Raw genomic sequence first — 23,339 nt, 5'->3', positions numbered from 1 at the left:
TAATTCTGATTATTTCCATACGGATATTGCACAGCACTACCCTCTGGTGGTCGACCTAGAGAAAACGTCACAAAGAACCTGTTCTCCCCTATTAATAAATGCTGTGTACAGCATAATCACACACACCCATACACCAAAAAAAGGTTATTTTTGAATATTTGCACAATAAATATGGCAAGAAAAAACCCTTCACCTTAGTTTTGTCTCAACAGAGCCAAGAGCCCGCCCAGGCGAAGCCCGCGCGTGAAGTCTACTGCTTTAAGATGGCCGCAAATTACTGACGCCGCCGTGTCTAACATTGAGCATCTACTTCCGCAAACGTTCGATAGCTATGACTGAAGGCTATTGATATCATATAAAAGGCTAGATGTTGTCACCCATCATTAAGGACAAAGCCATTATAGAGCCAAATATCTGATCCCATGGATGGAGTGTGCTCTCTGAAATGTCTGTGATCAATTTTCAAACGGCTTGCTTTTTCATACGTCACAAGGGAAAGGTCGAAAGGAAAAGAAGAAGATATTCAATAATTTGACCACATACAAACAATTGTATAATTTTTCAAATTTCTTCATCCAGTCCGAATGATAGAATTTGAGTTTTTCTGTTGCGAGATTACCGCTGGTTACCTACGCCGCCAAGTGCTGACTCCCGTCTGAAGGCATCTAGCCTAATAATAATATGTCGGTGTGAGAACAACTTCCGGGTTGCCGTCACTGTTTTGACAATCTCGTTCTCTTCCCTGTTTTGAGAGCAATTAAGAAGTCAGAGACTTGAGATGAACCCGTGAAATTGTATTTGTGGTTTACGTCTTTAATCCTCCTCGGAAGTGGAATAGGGAGAACTGTTGGTTTGTTTACAAAACGCCGGTTCCGGTTCATGGCGGAAGTCGTATGACACGGATGCAGAGTGGGAACACGTGTGGGCATCATGGGTGATATCGGTAAGTTATATTTAGTCAATCGTATTTAATCAATCGTGTATTATATTTGAATACAGTTGTGAGTTTTGTATAATTATGTGTATTACGTTTAAAACAGCGTGCCGATTCGACACAAAATGTTGTTGGGACTCGCGCTGTTGTTGTCCAGATGGGTTACGGTGTTAATTTTTGCTTTGCAGATGATGCAGAATCTCCTTTGGGGAACTCAAATGAGCTGAATAACTCAAATGAAGGGAGCGGTGATCAAATGTCATCTGGTGGAGAATCTGTGGATGGAGGGAGTGATGGAGACGACGCACAGGATGAAGATGGAGGTCAGGAGGTTGAAGATACCAATAGCAACGCTGGCTGGGCACAGGCAATGGCAAAGATATTGGGGAAGCAAACCCAAAAGAGCAAAACCACCATCTTAGTGAAAAACAAAGAATTGGATAAGGTGAAGGCAAAGGAAAAACAGGAACGGTTAGAGAGAAAGGAAAAGGTAAATATTAAAAGAAGTGGTAAAAACGGATTAATTTCTGCAATATTTTGTTATTGTTAAAATATTTTTTGTGACGTTTGCCACTCAAAACAAAGAAGGTGTTAGAGAAAAGCTTACCTTGTTTTCATTTGTGATTTGTTTTTTTAAAACGGTTAGTTGTATCCAGCAGTGGTAGAATGTAACGAAGTAAAAATTCTTTGTGACTGTACATAGGAACATTTTTGTGTATCTGTACTTTACTTGAGTACAAATATGAAGTGGCACTTTTCTACTTTTACTTCGTTACATTTTAAAACAGGTATCTGCACTTCTTACTCCACTACCTTTAAAATTGTCGCCTGCATTACACGTTACTTTTGTTTTTCTTTTTTTCTCATTGTGAGTTGATAGTTGCATTTTCATGGCTCCGTCGAATGCAAGGGCAGGAGTCTGCAACCCAAAATGTTGAAAGAGCCATATTCGGCCAAAATAACTAAAAACCAAATAAAACAAATAACCGAAATAAACTGAAAAACTGTTCAACCCGCATGTTTCCGAATGCAGCAGTTCAAAACTACATTTCCCATAATGCCTAGCGCAGAGCCAAGGCAAAATCAAACTTAAAAGTGCTATAAAAGTTTCCAACCATCGGCAGCGCAGCGATGTGACACCCAATGGGATTTTACAGCTCACGCCCTTACAAAGCTCACCCCAGTACAAAGCTCCTACTACTGGCTACTACTACTAGCAGCTACTTAGAATATAATACTAACATTCAACCAAATACTAGTACATGAACACAAAACAATTACAAGACTAATACAATATACCGTATTTTTTGGACTAGAAGTTGGAGTTTTTTTCCCCATAGTTTGGCAGAGGGTGCGTTTTATACTCTGGAGCGACTTAAGTGTGATTATTTCCGATCGGGTCGGGCCCACTTCTCTCCCGTTAACTTTTTTAAAAATAAATATATATTCATATATTTATGCTAAAATGATGTATGGATGTTAAATAAAATAAAAATTAAGAGAAAACAGAGAAGGCGCTGTGCATGCCTGTGCACGTGAGCGCAGTGGCTCTCTTTTCAATCTTCCCCTCCCGCGCCCTGGCGCCTTCTGCGAGCATCCTGGTATTTCCTTTTCGACATGGAGCAGGTATAGACCCTACTCACCTACGTCACAAAATGGGCGTGTCGCTGTTTCCGGCCGCCATATTGTACCTCTTTTTCAGACCTATTCTCATTGTTTTCAATTAGTCGAGCAAGTTATAGAGCAATTCATGGAAGCCCCGGTGTTATCTGACGCTGTAAACTCATTGGATCCGTTGCATAAAAGGCGTTACGTGGAAAAGCTTCAGTTTATCCATTCGCCAGATCCGTATTTGATGCCTAAATCGATGTTTTTCAACCCGCTGGCTTCGCCTGTCATCTGATATCCTGATATTTACAACTATCTTGTCCGCACAAAATCAGCCTATTCTCACGAAAGTTTGAAAAACTTAAAGAGCTTGGAGGCTTATAAATGCTACGTTGCTGGTTGGGTGAAACAGGTCCTCGTACACGAAAATTCGGCAGGAATCTTGTGCTCGGAAGGTGAGTTACGAAATTTTCAATTCAAAATCTTTTGTTCTTGCTAACATCCACTGTCAAGTCTAATGTATTTCATGTCATTTGTCAATGGAGCTAGGGCTTTTAATGTTTATATGGTTTAGCGATAGCACTCACTACATACATACGTGTATGTTGTCGGCGATTAGCCTAGCAATGATCTTAATTGTGGTTGTCAGCCCAAAACCCTCTAAATATATATTAAATGCATCTTACCAGATATAAAATGACTACTACATAATCTGTGGTAGTCGTTTGGAGCCCAGTTTTCTCGTCGAATTGCAGCAGTCAATCGCGGTCTCCTCTTCGGGTCTCTCGGAATACGGTAAAAATTCAAGTCTCTCCGTCTATCTTCTCTGTTTTTGCAACCGACCGCCACACACGACTTCACCATTTTGATTATTAATGTTAACGAGCAGAAAAACACGCCATAATAGGAGGAATTTACGAAGCGCTAATGCATTAACATGGCTAGTATCCGGACAACATGGCACGGGGGCGTGGCTGTGACGTCACGTGAGTAGGGTCTATAGGAGTGAAAAACAAACTAAAGACAGGGGAATTGAAAAGCAGACAACTACGGTAGGAGTGGGATATGGAAAGGATTCAAATTGATTGTTGAAGATGCTATACGGAAACCTGTGTCGGCTTGACAATGTACACGAATGTTGCGCTTTGGTCTCATACGATAAATTGTATATTTAACACACTTTTCCAGCGTTATTTCGTTGTGTAAATGCATTTATATTGATCATAAAAATATGTAGACTATTTAAACATTGAGAAAACTTTGAGAAACTCTAGATTAAAATGTCAAATCCACTATCCGACTGTTAGAGCAGACACGTAAATATAAAAGATATAAATGTTTATTGAGTATCCATCTTAGTCTTGTTTAACTGGGAGAATTCGTTACAAAAGGCAGGCTTCAATTTGTTATTATTATGCATATATTCACCGGCATTGTCACAAACATGATCAAACAAAACGCAACAACGCATCGCATCCCCGCATTTCCTCCTTCTGCTGAGTCCCCACAAATAAAACATAATTAAAAAAAAAAAAAAAAAAAATTCGGGCTCGTGCCTACAAATAAAGAATAAAATTTCGTCTTTTTTCGGGCTCGGGCAAACAAATCAAGTTAATTGATCGGGCTCGGGCCATATCGGGCTTTAATACCCTCGGGCCGGTCGGGTCGGGTTGGATTTTTTTTGGCCCGATCTAACTTCTAGCGTCATGTAATGTTAGCATACCGTACACCTATTCAGCTTGTTGCTCTCTAATATATTTTAAATTGCCTTTCAAGATGACATGTCTGTTCTTGTTGCTGGATTCTATCAAATAAATTTGCCCCAAAAAATGCGACTTATACTCCGGTATATATGTTTTTTTTTCTTTTGATTGCGCATTTTTTGGCTGGTGCGACTTATACTCAGGTGCGATGTGTAGTCCGAAAAATACAGTACTGCATCTCTGTGTTCTCATATAACCCAATATACAACAGAAGACACATGATCGACTTTAACAGGAGATGAACTTACAGAAAGGTGTATGGATTGTTATAGTGCTGCAACGATTAATCGATTAACTCGAGTATTCGATTAGAATAAAAATATTCGAATTAAAATGTATTGCTTCGAGTAATCGTTTAATTAAAGTGGCATTGTAATGGTTTATTTTGAAAGTGTTTGCATTTAGTTTTATTGCTAAGGTTGGATACACTGCCCTCTGGTCTGCCACATTTCACATGGCTGAATCCAACTGCTCCCTGTTAAGACCAACATAACCTAAGTTTTTGTTTGAGCTAATGTTTTTTAATGGATTCATAATTTAGTTTATAGATATATGTAGCCGTTTTTTGTGGGAATATATGTCTGAACCATTTGTTAAGAGCATTGTAAAAAAAAAAAGTTAGCATTTTATAGCATTTAAGCTAGCGGACTTTTGCTATGTAAATTAGATAATTGTTCTTTTGGTGTACTTAGATCCTCATTTATCAATTTTTTTTTATACCGTTTGAGGCTCAGCGCAGGTATTTTAATTTTTATTTGTCCCTTACCCGATTACTCGACTATTCGAACTAACTAGTTCATCGATTAATCGACTACTAAAATAATCGATAGCTGCAGCCCTAGATTGTTATTATTTATATCATATCTCATTAGAGGTGTGCAAAATTTCCGATTCTTAGATTATTCGCGATTCGGCCGTGGAAGATTCGAGAACGATTCACAAACATCCAAATTCCGATTATTGAAATATGCCAAGTAAAGCAGAAGTACGACACACTCAGCGCGCCGCGCGGTCTTCGGTACGCAATTAGGGACGGAGCGAGAGTAGCTAAACATCATGCTTCTCATTACCCGGCCCCTCGGGTAACGCCAATGCTCAACTCACGGCTCTAGCTCAACTCATGCCGCGAGATAAAAAAAAAAAAACAACAACATACCTGACTGCTGCCGAAAAGCTGCTACAAGCCACATTATGTTACGGTAGATATCATTTATATAGGACTAGATGCATTATAGCTTCGGTATCGTTACCAGCACATCTACAAAAAACTAGATGCGTGTGTTAGTAACGGCCGCCATCTTAAAGCAGTACACTTCCCTGCAAGGCTGTTGTTGCGAACCTTCCAAGCGAACCTAATTAACTTTTTATCTAAAATACTCCTAAATCGGTAAAATATTGACTTGAATCTATCTTTAAAATAGTTTTAAAACTTTTACATGTTGAAAGTAGACAGAGAAATTATGGAATAACAGGAGCAATTTTAACAACTTTAACGGTTGATTCACAACATTAAATTAATTGAAAGTAGTTTAAAGCTGCTGATATAGAATGGGGACTGGAGTTTTTCATTTACTGTTATTTTTGTATATTTGTTTACTGCTATATGTTAACTTGATACTGAAATAGTAGTTTGGTTTAGCCTGAGAGGATTTTTGAACAATTCTGGAACTAATGTACAAAACAAATTTTAAAAAAAACAAACAAACAAAAAAAAAGGAGTGGGGTGCATCAATAATCGTTTTATAATCGAATCGGAGCCTCTGAATCGTAATCGAATCGTTAGGTGCCCAAAGATTCCCAGCTCTATATCTCATATACATCCAGTGTTGTTAATAACGGCGTTATTTTTTTCAGTAATGGGTAATCTAATTAATTACTTTTCTTATCTTGGCAACGCCGTTACCGTTACTGAGGTGGGAAAGGCGAGCGTTACTATGCATTACTAAGTTGGTTGAATAAAAAAAAGTGAGAGAAACGGACTCACGGAGACGAGAGAGCAGAGCAGGAGTGGGGAAGACGCCGTTGCAACCGCGATGCTAGGTGGCTCCAATAATACCTGACTGTAGCCATTAGAGGTGTGCAAAATTTCCGATTCTTAGATTATTCGCGATTCGGCCGTGGAAGATTCGAGAACGATTCACAAACATCCAAATTCCGATTATTGAAATATGCCAAGTAAAGCGGAAGTACAACACACTCAGCGCGCCGCGCAGACTTCGGGACGGAACGGAGCGGGAGTAGCTAAACATTATGCTTCTCATTAACCGGCCCCTCGGGTAATGCCAACGCTCAACTCACGGCTCTAGCTCAACTCATGCCACGAGATAAAAAAACACAACAACATACCTGACTGCTGCCGAAAAGCTGCTACAAGTACAGCTAAGCTACATAATGTTACGGTAGATATCATTTATATAGGACTAGATGGATTATAGACTCGGTAGCGGTAGCAGCACATCTGCAAAAAGCTAGATGCGGGCGATAGTAAACGGCCGCCATCTTAAAGCAGTAAACTTCCCTGCAATGTTGTTGTAGCGAACCTTCCAAGCAAACCTAATTAACTTTTTATCTAAAATACTCCTAAATCGGTAAAATATTGACTTGAATCTATCTTTAAAATAGTTTTAAAACTTTCACATGTCAAAAGTAGACAAAAGGGAAATTATGGAATAACGGGAGCAATTTTAACAACTTTAACGGTTGATTCACAACATTAAATTAATTGAATGTAGTTTAAAGCTGCTGATACAGAATGGGGACTGGAGTTTTTTTATTTAATGTTATTTTTGTATATTTGTTTACTGCTATATGTTAACTTGATACTGAAATAGTAGTTTGGTTTAGCCTGAGAGTATTTTTGAACAATTTTGGAACTAATGTACAAAACTTTATTTTATATAAAAAAAAATAATAATAAAAAAAAAAAAAATTAAAAAAAAAAAAAAAAAAGGAGGGGGGTGCATCAATAATCGTTTTATAATCGAATCGGAGCCTCTGAATCGTAATCGTAATCGAATCGTTAGGTGCCCAAAGATTCCCAGCTCTAGTAGCCATTGCCGACAAACTACGACCACATGACACCGTAGATATCATATTATAGAACTAGATGCAATTGACAGACACAGCTGCATTGGCAGCATGTTTTAAGGACTACATGCGTTAGTAAACAGCCGCCATCTTAAAGCAGTAGACCTCTCATGAAGGTTCTGATGTAGAGATCCTTCATAGCCAACCTAAGTAACTTTTTTTTGTTTTTTAATCTTAAATGCTCCTAAATCGGCAAAATCTTAACTTAAATCTATCTTTAAATGATGAAACAGTTTTAAAATTTACACATGTTTAAAGTAGACAGAAGGGAACTAATGAAATAATGGGAGCAATTTTAACAACTTTAACGGTTGATTCACAACTTTAAATGACTTCCACACATAGCAAAGGTTACTATCTAGTTATCGCAATACCCTTGTGTCTAGTTAAGTGGAGGGTAAAGAATTGGGCTAGGGCCAATTGTCCCCCAAACCCTTTAAACTTCACATTGCGTGACCTGTTTTTTTTTTTTTTTTTTTGAGGGGAAAAAAATTACCACAAGTTACTTTTCCAAGTAACTAGTTACTCTTACATTCAGGTAACTGAGTTACTAATGCAATTACTTTTTGGAATAAGTAATTTGTAACTGTAATTAATTACTTTTTTAAAGTAAAATTAACAACACTGTATATATCATACAGTGTATCACAAAAGTGAGTACACACCTCGCATTTCTGAAGATATGTATGTATGCAGATATGTAGTAAGTATCTTTTCATGGGACAACATTGACAAAATGACACTTTAACACAATGAAAAGTAGTCTGTGTGCAGCCTATATAATAGAGTTCATTTATTTCCCCCCTCAAAATATAGCCATTAATATCTAAACCCCTGGCAACAAAAGTGAGTAAACGCCTTAGAAACTACATACATCCCTAAATGTCCAAATGGAGTACTGCTTGTCATTTTCCCTCCAAAATGTCATGTGACTCGTTACAGGAGTACTGTCAGCATTGCTGCAGAAATTGAAGAGGTGGGGGGTCAGCCTGTAAGGGCTCAGACCATCCGCCGCACTCTACATCAAATTGATGTGCATGGCTGTCACCCCAGGAGGAAGCCTCTTCCGAAGACACTACACAAAAAAGCCCGCAAACCGTTTGTTGAAGACATGTCAACAAAGCACATGGATTACTGGAACCATGTCCTATGGTCTGATGAGACGAGCAGGCTTGCTTGTGTACCGTCTTCAGAAGAGGCTTCCTCCAACTCTATTATATAAGCTGCACACAGGCTACTTTTCATTGTGTCAAAGTGTCATTTTGTCAGTGTTGTTCCATGAAAAGATATACTCAAATATCTGCAGTGCGAGGGGTGTACTCACTTTTGTGATGCACTGTATAATGTATATGAGATATGATATCTGTATCTGCATCGGCAATTTAAAATCCCATATCGGTCGACCTCTATTAATAATCATTTGAACAGGTTGGTAATCACTAGAACCTAGTCGGAGCCTATTTATCTTACGGATGTTTTTGGATGGTTCAACATTGCAAGTGTTTTACTGTGCTTGCTTTTTGTATTCATCAGAATGACAAAAAACGAACATGGGAGATGATGTGCAGAGAGAAACCTGATGTTTTGAAAGACCGTGAAGCAGAAAAAGCACTGCAGAGAATTGCAACAAGGTGTGTTATTGCATATTTTTGCGTTTTTCCACTGGATGTGAACGCAATGGCTGATTTTGTTTATTTTCCACAAAGAGGAGTCGTGCAGCTATTCAATGCCGTAAGAAAGCACCAGAAGAACATTGATAACAAGGTGAAGGAGGCCGGCGGCTCAGAGAGGAAGAAGGCAAAAATACTTTCCTCAGTTTCCAAAAAAGACTTCATTGATGTATTAAGGAAAACAGAAAGTGAGAGCAAAGACACATTCAAGAAAGAAAATGACATAAGTGTAAGTGTTTTGTTTTACTAATGAAAGTCAAACTAAATATAGTCTTACTGTGTGATTTAACTACTTATCGGTATCCCTTTGAAAACTTTTTGAAATGGGTCATTACAAAAAAGGTGGGTATAGTAGCCCAAAATTTTACTCAAGAGTAGCGTTAATTCAAAATGATACTAAAGTTAAAGTACCAATCCAAAAAAACTGACTCGAGTACATGTAAAAATGTATTCGGTGAATACTCAATGAGTCGCTTACAATTTATTTTTAAAAATGGTGTATTTTTTTCTCAGCACAACATTGTGTATTTGAATTTATTATTTTACAGTACTGTAGATTACGTGAACAAATTCACAATTTCACACATTCAGAACTGGATTTGCAGTACCACAAAAATGAGAATGGTAACTTGATTAGTGTATGCATATAGGACTTTGAAATTTTCAAAATTTTGGTACAATAAAAATGCAAAGTTTTGAGTATGTGAGTAGCCATCGAGGTGCACTACTTGTATTTACCAAGCTTGGCCAGAACATATTCAAAATTGTTTTTACAGTACCACAAAAAAGTAAATATATAGCCAATGCTATATCTACAGTGGTATGAAAAAGTATCTGAACCTTTTGGAATTTGTCACATTTCTACATAAAATCACCATCAAATGTGATATTTGTCAAAATCACACAGATGTAAAAATAGGGGTCGGCTTCAACTAAAACCACCCAAACATTTACAGGTTTTCATATTTTAATGAGGATTGCATGCAAACAATGACAGAAGGGGGAAAAATAAGTAAGGGAACCCTCTGCCTAAGGAGACTTAAAGAGCAATTGAAACCAATTTTTACCAAACAATTTAGTCTGGTGTGTGCCCAATCACTGATGAGTGGTTTGAAGCTGCCCTGCCCACTATAAAACACACACCTGGTAAGAATTGTCTTGATGAGAAGCATTGCCTGATGTGCATGATGGCTAGGTCAAAATTCAAGCTGTCTGAAGACCTGCGATCAAGGATTGTTGATCTGTATAAAGCTGTGAAAGGATATAAGACCATCTCTCAAAGTCTGGATGTTCATCAATCGACAGTCAGAGAAGTTGTCTACAAATGGAGAGAGTTTGCACTGTTGCTTCTCCCCCAAAGAGTGGCAGTCCATCAAAGATGACGCCAAGAGTTCAGTGCACAATACTCAGAGAGGTAAAAGAGAACCCTAGAGTGTCTGCTAAAGACTTGCAGTCCAATATCTCTGTGCACACATCAACTATATGCAAAATTATGGCCAACAAGGGTGTTCATGGGTAGACTCTACGGAGGGAGCCACTGCTGTCTAAAAAAAAAAAAAACATTGTTGCTCGTTTAATGTTCGCAAAAAGAAACTTGGACACTACACAGAAGTTTTGGCAAAATATTTTGTGGACTGATGAAACCAAAGTTGAATTGTTTGGGAGTAACACAGAATGTCATGTGTGTAGGAAAAATGGAAAAGTTTACCAACATCAACCCCTCATCCCCACTGTGAAGCATGGTGGAGGGGGCATCATGATTTGGGGCTCTTTTGCTACCTCAGGGCCTGGACAACTTGCAATAACAGAAGAATTGCAGGAAAACCTGAGGCCATCTCTCAGACAGTTGAAGCTAAAAAGAGGATGGATCCTGCAGCAAGACAATGATCCAAAACTTAGAAGTAAATCAAATTCAGAATGGTATCAGAAGGACAAAATACACGTTCTGGAGTGGCCAAGGTAAAGTCCAGACAAAACAGCGATTCATGCCAGACATCCCAGGAATCTGACTGAACTACAGCAGTTTTGTAGAGAAGAATGGGCCAAGATTAGTCCTGATCGATGTGCCAGACTGATCTGCAGCTACAGGAAGTGTCTGGTTGAAGTTATTGCTGCCAAAGAGGGGGCCCACAAAATATTAAATGTGATGGTTCACTTATTTTTTTCCCCCTTCTGTCATTTTTTGCATATTACCCTCATAAAATATGAAAAACTGTAAATGTTTGCGTGGTTTTAGTTAAAGCAGACACCGTTTTTTCATCTGTGTGATTTTGACAACGCTTACATTTGATGGTGATTTTATGCTGAAATGCGAGAAATTCTAAAAGGTTCAGATACTTTTCATACCGCTGCACATATACTATACTAATATACTAGTGTGTGTATATATTATATATGTATGTGTGTATGTACGTATGTAATTGTAATGTTCTAATGTCACACTCCTAAATAATAGAGTATACATAGTATCACTTTGTCTATGTCCGGTTTGTAATCCATGTTATATTTATATGGTTCGTCATCAAAATTTGACACTAATTCTGTCTGTGTGTCTCCGTAGACTACTGAGGTGGTGGAGAAACCAGCTTGGAGTGTCCTGAGTGACGACTACATGATGGGAGCAACTATGAAAGACTGGGATAAAGAGGAGCCAACGGTACAAGCGTGAGCAGATGGGAATTATTCTGATTGACACTATATTAAGATATATATATATATATATATATTGAGAGGCTGGTCGTAATCATTAAAACAGAATTAGGATTTTCAGCTTATACAGTAGTCATGCTGTGTACAAAAGCTTTTTATGTTGTGCAACGTCTGTAAATATCACTTTTCTACAGTGCCATTTAAAAGCTGTTTTGCCTATGAATACTGGTATCTTATGGTGTGTTTTGTTCACTTTGTTCATTGTTTATTTCTTGTGAAGCAAGAATTCAGTACTTGTTATTATTTAATTATTATTTAACTAATTATTGGGTACTAAGTGTTTGTCTCTTCATTTTGCTTAAATTGCTAACAGGTATTTCTATGAACACAATTAGAACAAAAAACACATCATGAAATCCGATTTCGGTATGCTACAGTATGTAAATGCATTTTTACTTGAATTTAACACTGATGCTCCCATTGGCTATGGAAGCAGCACCACTGGTAGTGGATAAAAGCTGGACGTATTAGGGATGTAACGGTACACAAAAATATCGGTTCGGTACGTACCTCGGTTTTGAGGTCACGGTTTGGTTCATTTTTGGTACAGTTAGAAAACAAAATGCAAAATATAGAGTAAATGTGCTCGTTTATTACACACCTTTGTGCTTTCAACAATAGGAACATTAGCCTATACAAAGCTAGAATTCTGCTCAAAAATTAGCGGTTGTTTAAAGATTATCCAACAACAATTTGCCTTTCAGACCCCGCGTATTGGTCAGCTTTCTTTCTGAAAGAAAGAAGAAAAAAAGTCCTGTGCGAAAGAGAAAAGGAATCCCAATGACAAAGATTTTAACATGTATTTTACAAATGAAATGCCTCGGTGAATCATTTTTTTTTTCTTACTAACGGTTTTCAAAAGCTTTATTGGTGGATTTTCTCATTAAAGCGCCACACAGAAATTAATACTTTGTGTAAGCAGGATCTGTGTATTATTCTTATTATTTAGTTACAGGTGTTTTAGCTCATTTTAATTTATTTTGTCTATTTTATCCATTATGTGATGTAGTATTCATTTATATTGTATATTTTATGTTGTATAACTTTAGTTCCTATGTGAATATTAGTTCCTACTTGGTTTGTTGTGGTAGGAGGGTTTTGTATTGAACACGGGGCCGTATTGGTTATTATTATAGCAGAGAAGACAGCAGTAAATCAACAAAGACAAGTCAACTGTGCCCCGATCTACCACTCAAGAGATCTGATGGACTCAAAAAGTGGGTTACGATTAAGCCTGTCGCAATATGCAATAATTCCATTTATCGCGCGATAAATTAAAATAAAGGCGGTAATTTTTCTGCTGCGATTTATCGCCTCGTGTGCACGTGCGTGCGCGCGTGTGGCTGACGTGCTGTTAAAAGTTCGTTACCAACTGCGCAAAATGCATCTTCCTTACAGGTCTGGCAAAAACTAGCGCCGGAGCCAATCATTCCCATTATATCCTATTGTTCAACATATGCCGGCCGCGTCAGTGCTCCGAGTGACTGTGGACCATCTACGGCGCGCCGGTGTTGTTGACGTGTGGGCGCTCCCGTCAGGAGTGACATTTCACGCGGGCCGGCTATTTTTCGGCACAACGCCGGATATTTACAACGAAGTCCGCCAAAACATTGTTACCGACTTGGCTGCTACGAACAACCTCGCTTTGACACCGAACAGCTGAATGAAATTGAGAGCGCTGTGCTTCAAACTCGTCCTGTTATGAAACTCTGGTGTTGTGTAGTAATGAGCAGGCGTGACTTCAGCGGTGCTTGCTAACTTTTTTTAATGCGCCCACACACTAGATATCATGAAATGGCAAATTAGATGTGCCTCGTCCCATGCCATTGGCTACGTGAGCCCAGAGTGATTATGGGACATGTAGTCCATATACTACATAGATGAATTCTAAACTGTCATGACTGAATGGAAGTTAAGAAGGCCAAATCAATCCATACCAGTGACTATAGATAATGTTGCAAATATTGTTAATTCAGTACGTGACACAGATGGATTCGGACCACAAATAGTCTTGCTCATGTAGTAAACCTAGCTGCTAAGAGAGCTGTGGCAGTCAACAGTGTGCCTTGCCTCACTTTACAAACAGTAAAGATTGTTCTCAGCACTTTTATACAAACTTTTTTCAGATCAGTAAGAAGTAAGCACATAAATATTATGCACTAAAATGCATGTTTATATGATGCCAATTTAATTTTTGCTCGTTAGCAAAAAAAAAAAAAAAAAAAAAAACAATTTTTTTTTTTTTTTTTTTTTTTTTTTTTACAGAGCATTAAATGTATTAAATTGGATCGAAAATCGTGTCCCTCGTATCAAAAATCGTACCGATCTGTGACTTAACTGTATCGTTGCATCCCTATGGAACACCGCTGCAGAGGCTATGACGGGAAAAGTTTTCATTTGCCTAAATGCTTGTTATTAAGTGCTTTTTTTTTTTTTTTTTTTTTTTTTTACACATTTTATTTATTCTGTGTTTTTGTGCCGTATTAATATTGTTGTTTTTTACTTAAGAGGCATGGTCTATTTTTAAAAACACATTTTATTTATTCTGTGTTTTTGTGCGGTATCAATATTGTTGTTTTTTACTTAAGAGGCATGGTCTATTGTTTTTAGTGATTTCTTAAAAAGTATTTTTGAATTTAGTCAATATTTATCGCGTTTAAATGGGTGTACTTGATCTATTAATATATAGTGTATTCTCACTGTGTTATTGTACATTAGTTTTTAAAAAATTGGAGGGGCGCAATAATACCGCATATCGCAATAACTTATGAGAATAATTATCGCACAATAAAATTTGTTATCGCGACAGGTCTAGTTACGATTGCATATTAGTTTGAAAATCGACCGGATCCACCGTATTTTTACACGAGTGACTTCCGGTCTGCCCGATCCGAGCTACCGGTATTAGTATTGACGCAGGAGGGTCAGGTCTCCCGTCAATTAATAAACTCTGCCGTTCTTTTCGCGTGCGTAGTGTTGAACCACTTCTGGGACGCGTCTAACACGCGGCCGCACTGCGACTGGTGTGCATTGGCTGATTGACTTTAACGCCCACGTTTCACTGTGTTCTCACGGCGGCCACGTTGTTGCGCCGTTGACGTTTCTGGGTTATACTGTCGTACCGTGTTGGTCCTTATTATAGTAGAGAAGACGGAGTAAATATAATCTACACAAAGAAACTGTAACCCGATCGACTCACAGCCTCGAAAAGTAAGGGTTACATTACGTCAGAAACTCGTTCAGTACGCCTCCGTTCCGAACCGAGCACCACGCACCGAAACGGTTCAATACAAATACATGTACCGTTACACCCTTACTACGTATGTAGACAAGTTTCCTGAGCAAAACATGGGCGGCGCCATCTTGGACAATGTCTACTCCGAACCTCTGGTATAGAAAAAACAACATGAATTACGATTGAAGTAAGCAGTGTGTTGACAAAGTTGAAACTGCAAAATTAAAGCAGAGGAACTCAAGGAATCTCCATCACCAGCAGAGGGCCCTGATTGGTTGGCCTCGACCTACGTGCACTTTTACAAGACTGCTGCGACAAATTTGCGACAATAGACATCAAGTGTTTCAGTCCCAAATATTTGAGTTTTATAAATGTACAGTGGGGCAAATAAGTATTTAGTCAACCACTAATCGTGCAAGTTCTCCCACTTGAAAATATTAGAGAGGCCTGTAATTGTCAACATGGGTAAACCTCAACCATGAGAGACAGAATGTGTGTGTGTGTGGGGGGGGGGGGGTGGAAACAGAAACTCAAATTGTTTGATTTTTAAAAAAAATTTATTAGCAAATCACGGTGGAAAATAAGTATTTGCTCAATACCAAAAGTTCATCTCAATACTTTGTTATGTACCTTTTGTTGGCAATAACGGAGGCCAAACGTTTTCTGTAACTCACTGAAACATACTGTTGCTGGTATTTTGGCTCATTCCTCCATGCAGATCTCCTCTAGAGCAGTGATGTTTTGGGGCAGTCGTTGGGCAACACAGACTTTCAACTCCCTATACAGATTTTCTATGGGGTTGAGATCTGGAGACTGGCTCGGCCACTCCAGCACCTTGAAATGCTTCTTACGAAGCTACTCCTTTGTTACCCTGGCTGTGTGTTTGGGATCATTGTCATGCTGAAAGACTCAGCCACGTCTCATCTTCAATGCCCTTGCTGATGGAAGGAGATTTTCACTCAAAATCTCTCGATACATGGCCCCATTCATTCTGTCCTTTACACAGATCAGTCGTCCTGGTCCCTTTGCAGAAAAACAACCCCAAAGCATGATGTTTCCACCCCCATGCTTCACAGTGGGTATGGTGTTCTTCGGATGCAATTCAGTATTCTTTCTCCTCCAAACACGAGATCCTGTGTTTCTAGCAAAAAGTTCTATTTTGGTTTCATCTGACCATAACACATTCTCCCAGTCCTCTTCTGGATCATCCAAATGCTCTCTAGCGAACCACAGACGGGCCTGGACGTGTACTTTCTTCAGCAGGGGGTCACGTCTGGCAGTGCAGGATTTGAGTCCCTGGCGGCGCATTGTGTTACTGATAGTAGCCTTTGTTACTGTGGTCCCAGCTTTCTGTAGGTCATTCACTAGGTCCACCCATGTGGTTCTGAGGTTTTTGCTCACCGTTCTTGTTATCATTTTGACGCCACTGGGTGAGATCTTGCATGAAGCCCCAGATCGAGGAAGATTATCAGTGGTCTTGTATGTCTTCCATTTTCTAATAATTGCTCCCACAGTTGATTTCTATACACCAAGGGTTGTACCTATTGCAGATTCAGTCTTTCCAGCCTGGTGCAGGTCTACAATTTTGTCTCTGGTGTCCTTCAACAGCTCTTTGGTCTTGGCCATAGTGGAGTTTGACTGACTGAGCTTGTGGACAGGTGTCTTTTATACCGGTAATGAGTTAAAACAGGTGCCATTAATACAGGTAACGAGTGGAGCCTCGTTAGACCTCGTTAGAAGAAGTTAGACTTCTTTGACAGCCACAAATCTTGCTTGTTTGTAGGTGACCAAATACTTATTTTCCACTCTAATTTGGAAAAAATTCTTTAAAAATCAAGCAGTGTGATTTTCTGTTTTTGTCCACATTCTGTCTCACATGGTTGAGGTTTACCCATGTTGACAAGTACAGGCCTCTGTAATCTTTTCAAGTTGGAGAACTTGCACAATTGGTGGTTGACTAAATACTTATTTGTCCCACTGTATGTACAAATTTATTACAATTGTTATTTGTTTACATTATTATTGGTTACTATAGCAACAGTCCTACTGAGGGCATAGGTTTGCATAGGGACGGTAAGAACAAACCACTCGCAACTTTTCAACATGCTCAAATTGTCCCCACCAACTTTTAAGCAACCTTCAGTTATATAGTTCATTTAGATTGCTTTCTCATATGTTGTAAGGATAGAATTGACTCTACCATTGTGTGTGAACTGCTGTACTTTCATTATGTTCAGTCTTACATTGACCCCTTTTCACTTGCTGAATGTGCCAGTCCATTTTTTCCCTCGAACGCACGTTTGATTGAATGATGACTTGACCCCCCCCACACACACACACACACACACACTCATTCACAGCTCAACAGAAATACAACATTACGCCTCCTCCACCCCCTTCGAAGACGAGGAAAATCCGAGGTATTTTTCCGCCAGCAGCCGCGGCTGTAAGTAAAGAGATATCAATGTTGTGGACGTTGGGAACACACAACTAATTTTGCTACTGAAAGTCCGACCTGCATTAGCATAACATGAATCTGAACGAAGTTCTCGAACTCGAGGAGGAAGCTGCTTTAAGAGAAATGTCTTCCTGTATGTTTTCTACTGTTAACAATAAATGTACAAGAAATGTAGTGAACCAAGGTTTACCCCCTTCTCCCCAGTTTTCATTTTTATTTTATTTAGGTAGTCTTAAAGCAGCCCAAAGTAGCTTTCATTTTTTGTTGAGTTAGGTTGTTCTTGTGGACAAACGCAGTGGTGTTTTACCAAAAGGAAAGCTCAATTTTTAATTTTTTGTCATTCCCCGACTAAGAAGTTTTTGGGGATATTAATTTAGACAATTTTGGGTGGTATTAAGACAAATGTTTATTTTTTTGGCATTCCTGGATAGTTAAGAGATAATAACTTTTGTATTTCTTTGTATGTTTATACACAAATTTGTGTTCAAATATTAGAATTTAAATTTGCTAATAAAATCCAGACTGTGGAAATTTTCAAGGTGTTTCTTTTGTAGTATTTGAGAACAAAGATTTGAATCGAACAGTGTATCACCTGAATTTATACATATCCACTGCAAAAACCCACTTCCTTAAAACTCTTGGGGGGTAGTGTAAATGTACAAGGAATGAATGAAATTATCTGGCAGTGCTTCAGATGTTTTTAGTGTAAATGTACTAGGAATGAATGAAATTATCTGGCAGTGCTTCAAGTGAATTTTACTCAGATTTCTTGAAATAAAATAGCCAGCTGGAAATAAGCTTAACAGACTTATTTAAAGTAAAATGTTAGTATATTTAATCTTAAAATTGTGTGTAATAAATGTTCTTAAGAATAGACATTTTTCAAAACATTATTTGAAAGCATTTTTTTCTTGATTTAGGTGAAAAATGACCAACGTTTGGATGTATGTATGTATGAACAAATAGTTATACATATTTACTTAAAGTGGAAGAATCTGGCGCATTAATCCGTTAACTAGCTTTTAACACTCAAAACAAGATGAAGAAAATTATTTGACGTGATCAGATTAGATGTAATAAATTTGCTGTGTGAAAGTATAAGTCAAAACATATATTTTGCATTAAACATTTAGCCTATCAATTATCAATCAATTAGCGTCATGAAACTATCTGATGCGCACCAGAAATGTAGCATTCATACTTGTAACCAAATCATTACTGTCATTAAATGAAATTAAGAGAATAATGATTTTAGGAACCTTAAAGAAACCAAAGATATTAAACAGCATAAATTTTAATACATCAAAATCATTTCAGATTAGAACAGTAGGGGGTGCTATGGTTTCAAGAAATTCTTGAGGCCCTACACTTGGATAGTGTTTCACAGGTTGTGACCCAATGGCATCCGTGCGTTGAGTCCCATTTGCCTGCCTATTACACTGTAGGATACAGAGAAGCAGCATGACAGCCTGCATCCCTGAGTATGTCCATGTGTCATACTGCCACTCCTGCAATATTCTGGCCCACCATGGCTGATAGATGGGTGATGACTCATCACCACCCCACCGCCTCCTCTCTTTTATCTATCCTTACTCTATCCTCAAATCTTTCTGCCATATATTTTTTACTTTTGGTTTGTTGCGCCCTTCTATGTCGAAATGTAAACACTTTTAAACTCGACACAGAGCTCCACAGACACTTGGCTGGTTCACTTCCATTTATTATTTCTTTTGGATTTGTTATTGTCAGCATAAGGAACACGTACAACTGGCACCACCTAGTGGTATAATACTGAATAACAGGTACATACATAACCTCTCCTTCCTACTCAGATTTATTGTCATTTTTTTTTTTCTATTTGTTTCGAAACATGTAGTCATAAACCTTTTTTTAACAGTTGTACTATTGTAATTGCAAATCAAACTTACAACCAACTTTTCTTTTTTAACGAATGCTTATTACAATAACATTTAGTTGAGTAATCCTCTCAGGATAGCTTTCTGTCTCTGCTACTTTGGTAGGTTCCTTGCGTTGTTTCCATGCCTTGTGGTATTTTAGTTGGATCGGTGGTCTTGGAAACTTGTTCAGAATCATCTTGATGGTGAGATGAGTTAGTCGTTAGCGAACGTGTAAAAGGGATGTCGCGAGCAAAAGTGCGGAAATAAAGCGGAAGTGGCGGTAAACCGTCTAACATGGTGTCGGAGGCATGTCAATATGGAGCGTGACGTCACAGGTAGCCCTTTGAACTTGTCATCGTGACGATGACAGGTTCCTTTTGACTTCTTTGATGCTTTGATCTCGTTCCTATATAAGTTGTTTTTTCGTTATGAAATTGTACACCAAATGCCAAAGAAGCAGACAAGTGTTGCTGTCGTTGGTGTGCGTCTTCCTTCCTAAAGATAAGCAGGTAAGAAACTTTTTTTTTGAGAAACATTAGAATTGTGGTGTTGTGTATTGATCATGTTTCCACACGAGCAAAGTAGTGCAGTGTTATCTTTTTGTTGTTGTTTTTCTTTTACTTTCATTTGATAGTCTAAGCATTGCTGACTGATAATTTTTACACTTGTAATAAAAAAAATTGCTGTCATCAATTGTATGTTTATTTGAAGTGGAAACATTACTGATTGAAAGCATTTCAACTTGTAATGAGGCAAAATACATCTAACTGATGTCGGTGTTATTCTGTTTTTCCATTGTTTTCTCCTTTTTTACTTGCAGGTGTATACATGGTGATGATGTGGCATCTCCTTTGGCCTTCTGTCCTCCTGGGAGTGTTTTTCAACATTTGCCCAACATGCCCTCTGGAAATCCAGAAGCAAAGGAAACACTACTACGTTGCCCGGGGGTCAAGTATCCAGCTACCCTGTGCGTACACTCACACCGTGGACTCTCAGCAGTACACGGAGGTCTTGTGGAGTATCGTGTCTGCAGACCGAGACGAGCAGCCCATCATTTGGTTTACAGGCGGCCGCTTGTATTCCGATTTGTACAAACCAATGGAGGGGAGGGTCCACTTCATATCAGCGGATCCCCAAAATGGAGACGCATCTATCAACATCAAAGATGTACATCAGTCAGACATGGAGAAGTACCGCTGTATGGTGAGGAAGTTACCAGAACAGGACCAGAAGATGTTAGACCTGACGGTCATGGAGGCACCAAGTCAGCCTTTGTGCAGTGTGGATAAAGAAGACAACAGGATGACGCTCAAATGCAGCTCTCTGCACGGCACCCCACCTTTGCATTACATCTGGTCCAAGACGAGTGGAAATAAGGTCTTGCCAACACAGGCCATTGTGGACCCCACAGGAGGCGCCTTGCATTTCAACATCACCGAGCGGGAGTGTGGAAGCTATCGCTGCTCGGTGGAAAGTATGGTGGGAAGCAAACACTGTGACCTGCACCTGGACTGTTCGCTGCCCCAGGACACCAATGTGAGCAGTCCACGATTACTGACAACCACTGCAGTCGCTGCCATCGTTGTCACTATCACCACACTCTTCATTGTCACAGTTGTCCTTACCATATTCCTCTACCGCAAACGAAAAGATAAACCCCAGGACATTGAAATAAAAAAATAATTAAATGTTGTTAAATTGTTAATGTTCGATAAGTGATATCACAATTGTTGACATTGTTTGTTATGTTAATATGTTATGTTAAAAATTGAATATTAAACAAGTTCTATGTTATTTCTAGTGTGTCGGTTGTCTTTTTGATACACTTGTAAATGTTGAAATTGACAGAAAACTGAAAGGTTACACTTGGGGGTAAAAAAGCACATTTTGTAAAGTAAAACATACACTTCATTTTAACACCTAATGGAAAACTGATCTTGATCTTGACTGATCTTGAGTTACTGTGCAATAAATAAATAAATACATTAATTAATACATTTTAAAAAATAAAATAAAACTCTAGCAGTAGAAATTATGGAGGAGTTCACCTTCGAACAAGGAATATTTACAAACAAATGCTGTAGTAAACCATAAAGACAGGTGATACAACACTATTTCGAAGTTTATATTCCTACAGAGCCTACAGTGCCAGGGTAGAAAAAAATAAAAGATCATAGCTAATCTGTACCCACAGTTTAGTAATCTGTACCCACAGATTACTAAACTGTGGGTACAGATTTCTAAACTGTACCCACAGATTACTAAACTCTACCCACAGTTTAGCAATCTGTACCCATAGATTACTAAACTGTACCCACAGTTTAATTCAATTCAATTCAATTTTATTTGTATAGCCCTCAATCACAACAGAAGTCTCAAAGGGCTTTACAGAGGCAATATGATACACAATTAGAAATGAAGCAACAAAGATGAATAGATGCAGTTCATGTCCTGGGTATCCCCTATCCTTAAGACCCTCCATGCCGGCAAGGAAAAACTCCAGAGTCAATTGGGAGAAAAATGAGAAACCTTGGGGAGTACCACAGTCAGGAGAGATCCACTCCCAGGACGGATAGACAGGAACCCCAGAACGGCTAATGGGAATTAGCAAGCGAAATTGTAGTCCGTAAAAATACAGTGGAGTAAAGGAGCAAGAAGAGGTCCCTCTGGTCAGATGAGACGGGGGTAGCAGCGAGGACGTCAATCCAGCCAGGGGTCCGGATAGTCAGGAGGCTGCAGCTGAAAAATAGCCCCTCCCCAGAGGGGAGGGGGGAAAGGGGACACCGGGTGACTAGTGATGAAGAGACTAGACAACTAGATATTAACATTGGAAAATAGAAATAAAGTAAGACAAGTGGTAGGTAGAGTAAGAAAAGGAGATAGAACTCAGCGGCTGTACTGCCCCCAGCATTATAGCTTCTAGTGCAGCTTAAACTAAACTGTGAGTCTACCCCGACTTCAACTAGCCTAACCATAAGCTTTGTCGAATAGGAACGTTTTTAATCTAATCTTAAATGTGCAGACTGTCTCGGCTTCTTTAATACTAGCTGGAAGCTGATTCCATAAAACAGGGGCTTGGTGGCTAAAGGCTCTAGCTCCGACAGTACTTTTATAAACCGTGGGAACTACCAGTAGACCTGCATTCTGAGATCGGAGTGTTCTGTTGGGGCGGTATGGAACGAGAGCATCGGTGAGATAAGATGGCCCCAACCCATTAATGGTCTTAAATGTAAGAAGGAGTATTTTAAATTTAATTCTAAACTCGACTGGAAGCCAGTGAAGTGCCTGGAGCACAGGGGTGATGTGCTCTCTTCTATTGGTTCCTGTTAAAAGTCTTGCTGCTGCGTTTTGGACTAGCTGAAGACCTTTTAGAGAGTTTTTAGGACAAGCTGCAAGTAGGGAGTTACAGTAATCCAATCTCGATGTAACGAACGCGTGAATTAATTTTTCTGCATCACTTTTAGATAAAATATTTCTAATTTTGGCAATGTTGCGCAGGTGAAAGAAAGCCGTTCTACAGGTTTGTTTAATGTGTGCTTTAAACGATAAGTCAGGGTCAAATAAAACTCCTAGGTTTTTAACTGTGGCGCTGGAGGCTACACTTACATTGTCCAGAGTGACTATCTGGGCAGATAAAGAGTCTCTAACACTTTTCGGGCCTATTATAAGGACTTCTGTCTTTTCAGGGTTAAGTAGAAGATAGTTAGTGCTCATCCAGGTATTTATATCTCGGACGCAGGCGCTTAGTTTTTCTACTTGCCTGACCTGCTCAGGTTTAATTGATAAATACAGTTGTGTGTCGTCAGCGTAACAATGAAAGTTAATGCTATGTTTTCTGATGATATTACCTAGAGGAAGCATATACAGCGTAAACAAGATGGGCCCGAGGACAGATCCTTGCGGCACACCATAACTAACTCTAGAGTACGATGATGATTGCTGGTTTACATTGACAAACTGGTACCTATTAGATAAAT

The 23,339-nt window shown here is 38.9% G+C and overlaps 2 protein-coding genes across 2 annotated transcripts; both read left to right on the top strand.

The window, feature by feature from the left end:
* The first annotated feature begins 709 nt into the window (after positions 1-709).
* On the top strand, positions 710-13,981 carry rrp15 (ribosomal RNA processing 15 homolog). The gene is made up of 5 exons (XM_057833111.1): positions 710-943; positions 1,123-1,424; positions 8,926-9,023; positions 9,099-9,291; positions 11,623-13,981. Exons 1-5 carry the CDS (start codon positions 931-933, stop codon positions 11,728-11,730), a joined length of 714 nt encoding a protein of 237 aa, XP_057689094.1. The 5' UTR covers positions 710-930; the 3' UTR covers positions 11,731-13,981.
* A 5,764-nt stretch (positions 13,982-19,745) lies between these two features.
* LOC130915266 (coxsackievirus and adenovirus receptor homolog) lies at positions 19,746-21,219 on the top strand. The gene is made up of 2 exons (XM_057835188.1): positions 19,746-19,871; positions 20,183-21,219. The coding sequence occupies exon 2, from the start codon at positions 20,191-20,193 to the stop codon at positions 21,043-21,045; it is 855 nt and encodes a 284-aa protein (XP_057691171.1). The 5' UTR covers positions 19,746-19,871; positions 20,183-20,190; the 3' UTR covers positions 21,046-21,219.
* The last annotated feature ends 2,120 nt before the right edge of the window (positions 21,220-23,339 follow it).

The sequence above is a fragment of the Corythoichthys intestinalis genome, chromosome 4, assembly GCF_030265065.1.
Source record: "Corythoichthys intestinalis isolate RoL2023-P3 chromosome 4, ASM3026506v1, whole genome shotgun sequence".
Lineage (NCBI taxonomy): Eukaryota > Metazoa > Chordata > Actinopteri > Syngnathiformes > Syngnathidae > Corythoichthys > Corythoichthys intestinalis.
Note: the sequence above shows the minus strand (reverse complement) of the source record. Positions and strands in the feature narration are given on the sequence as shown.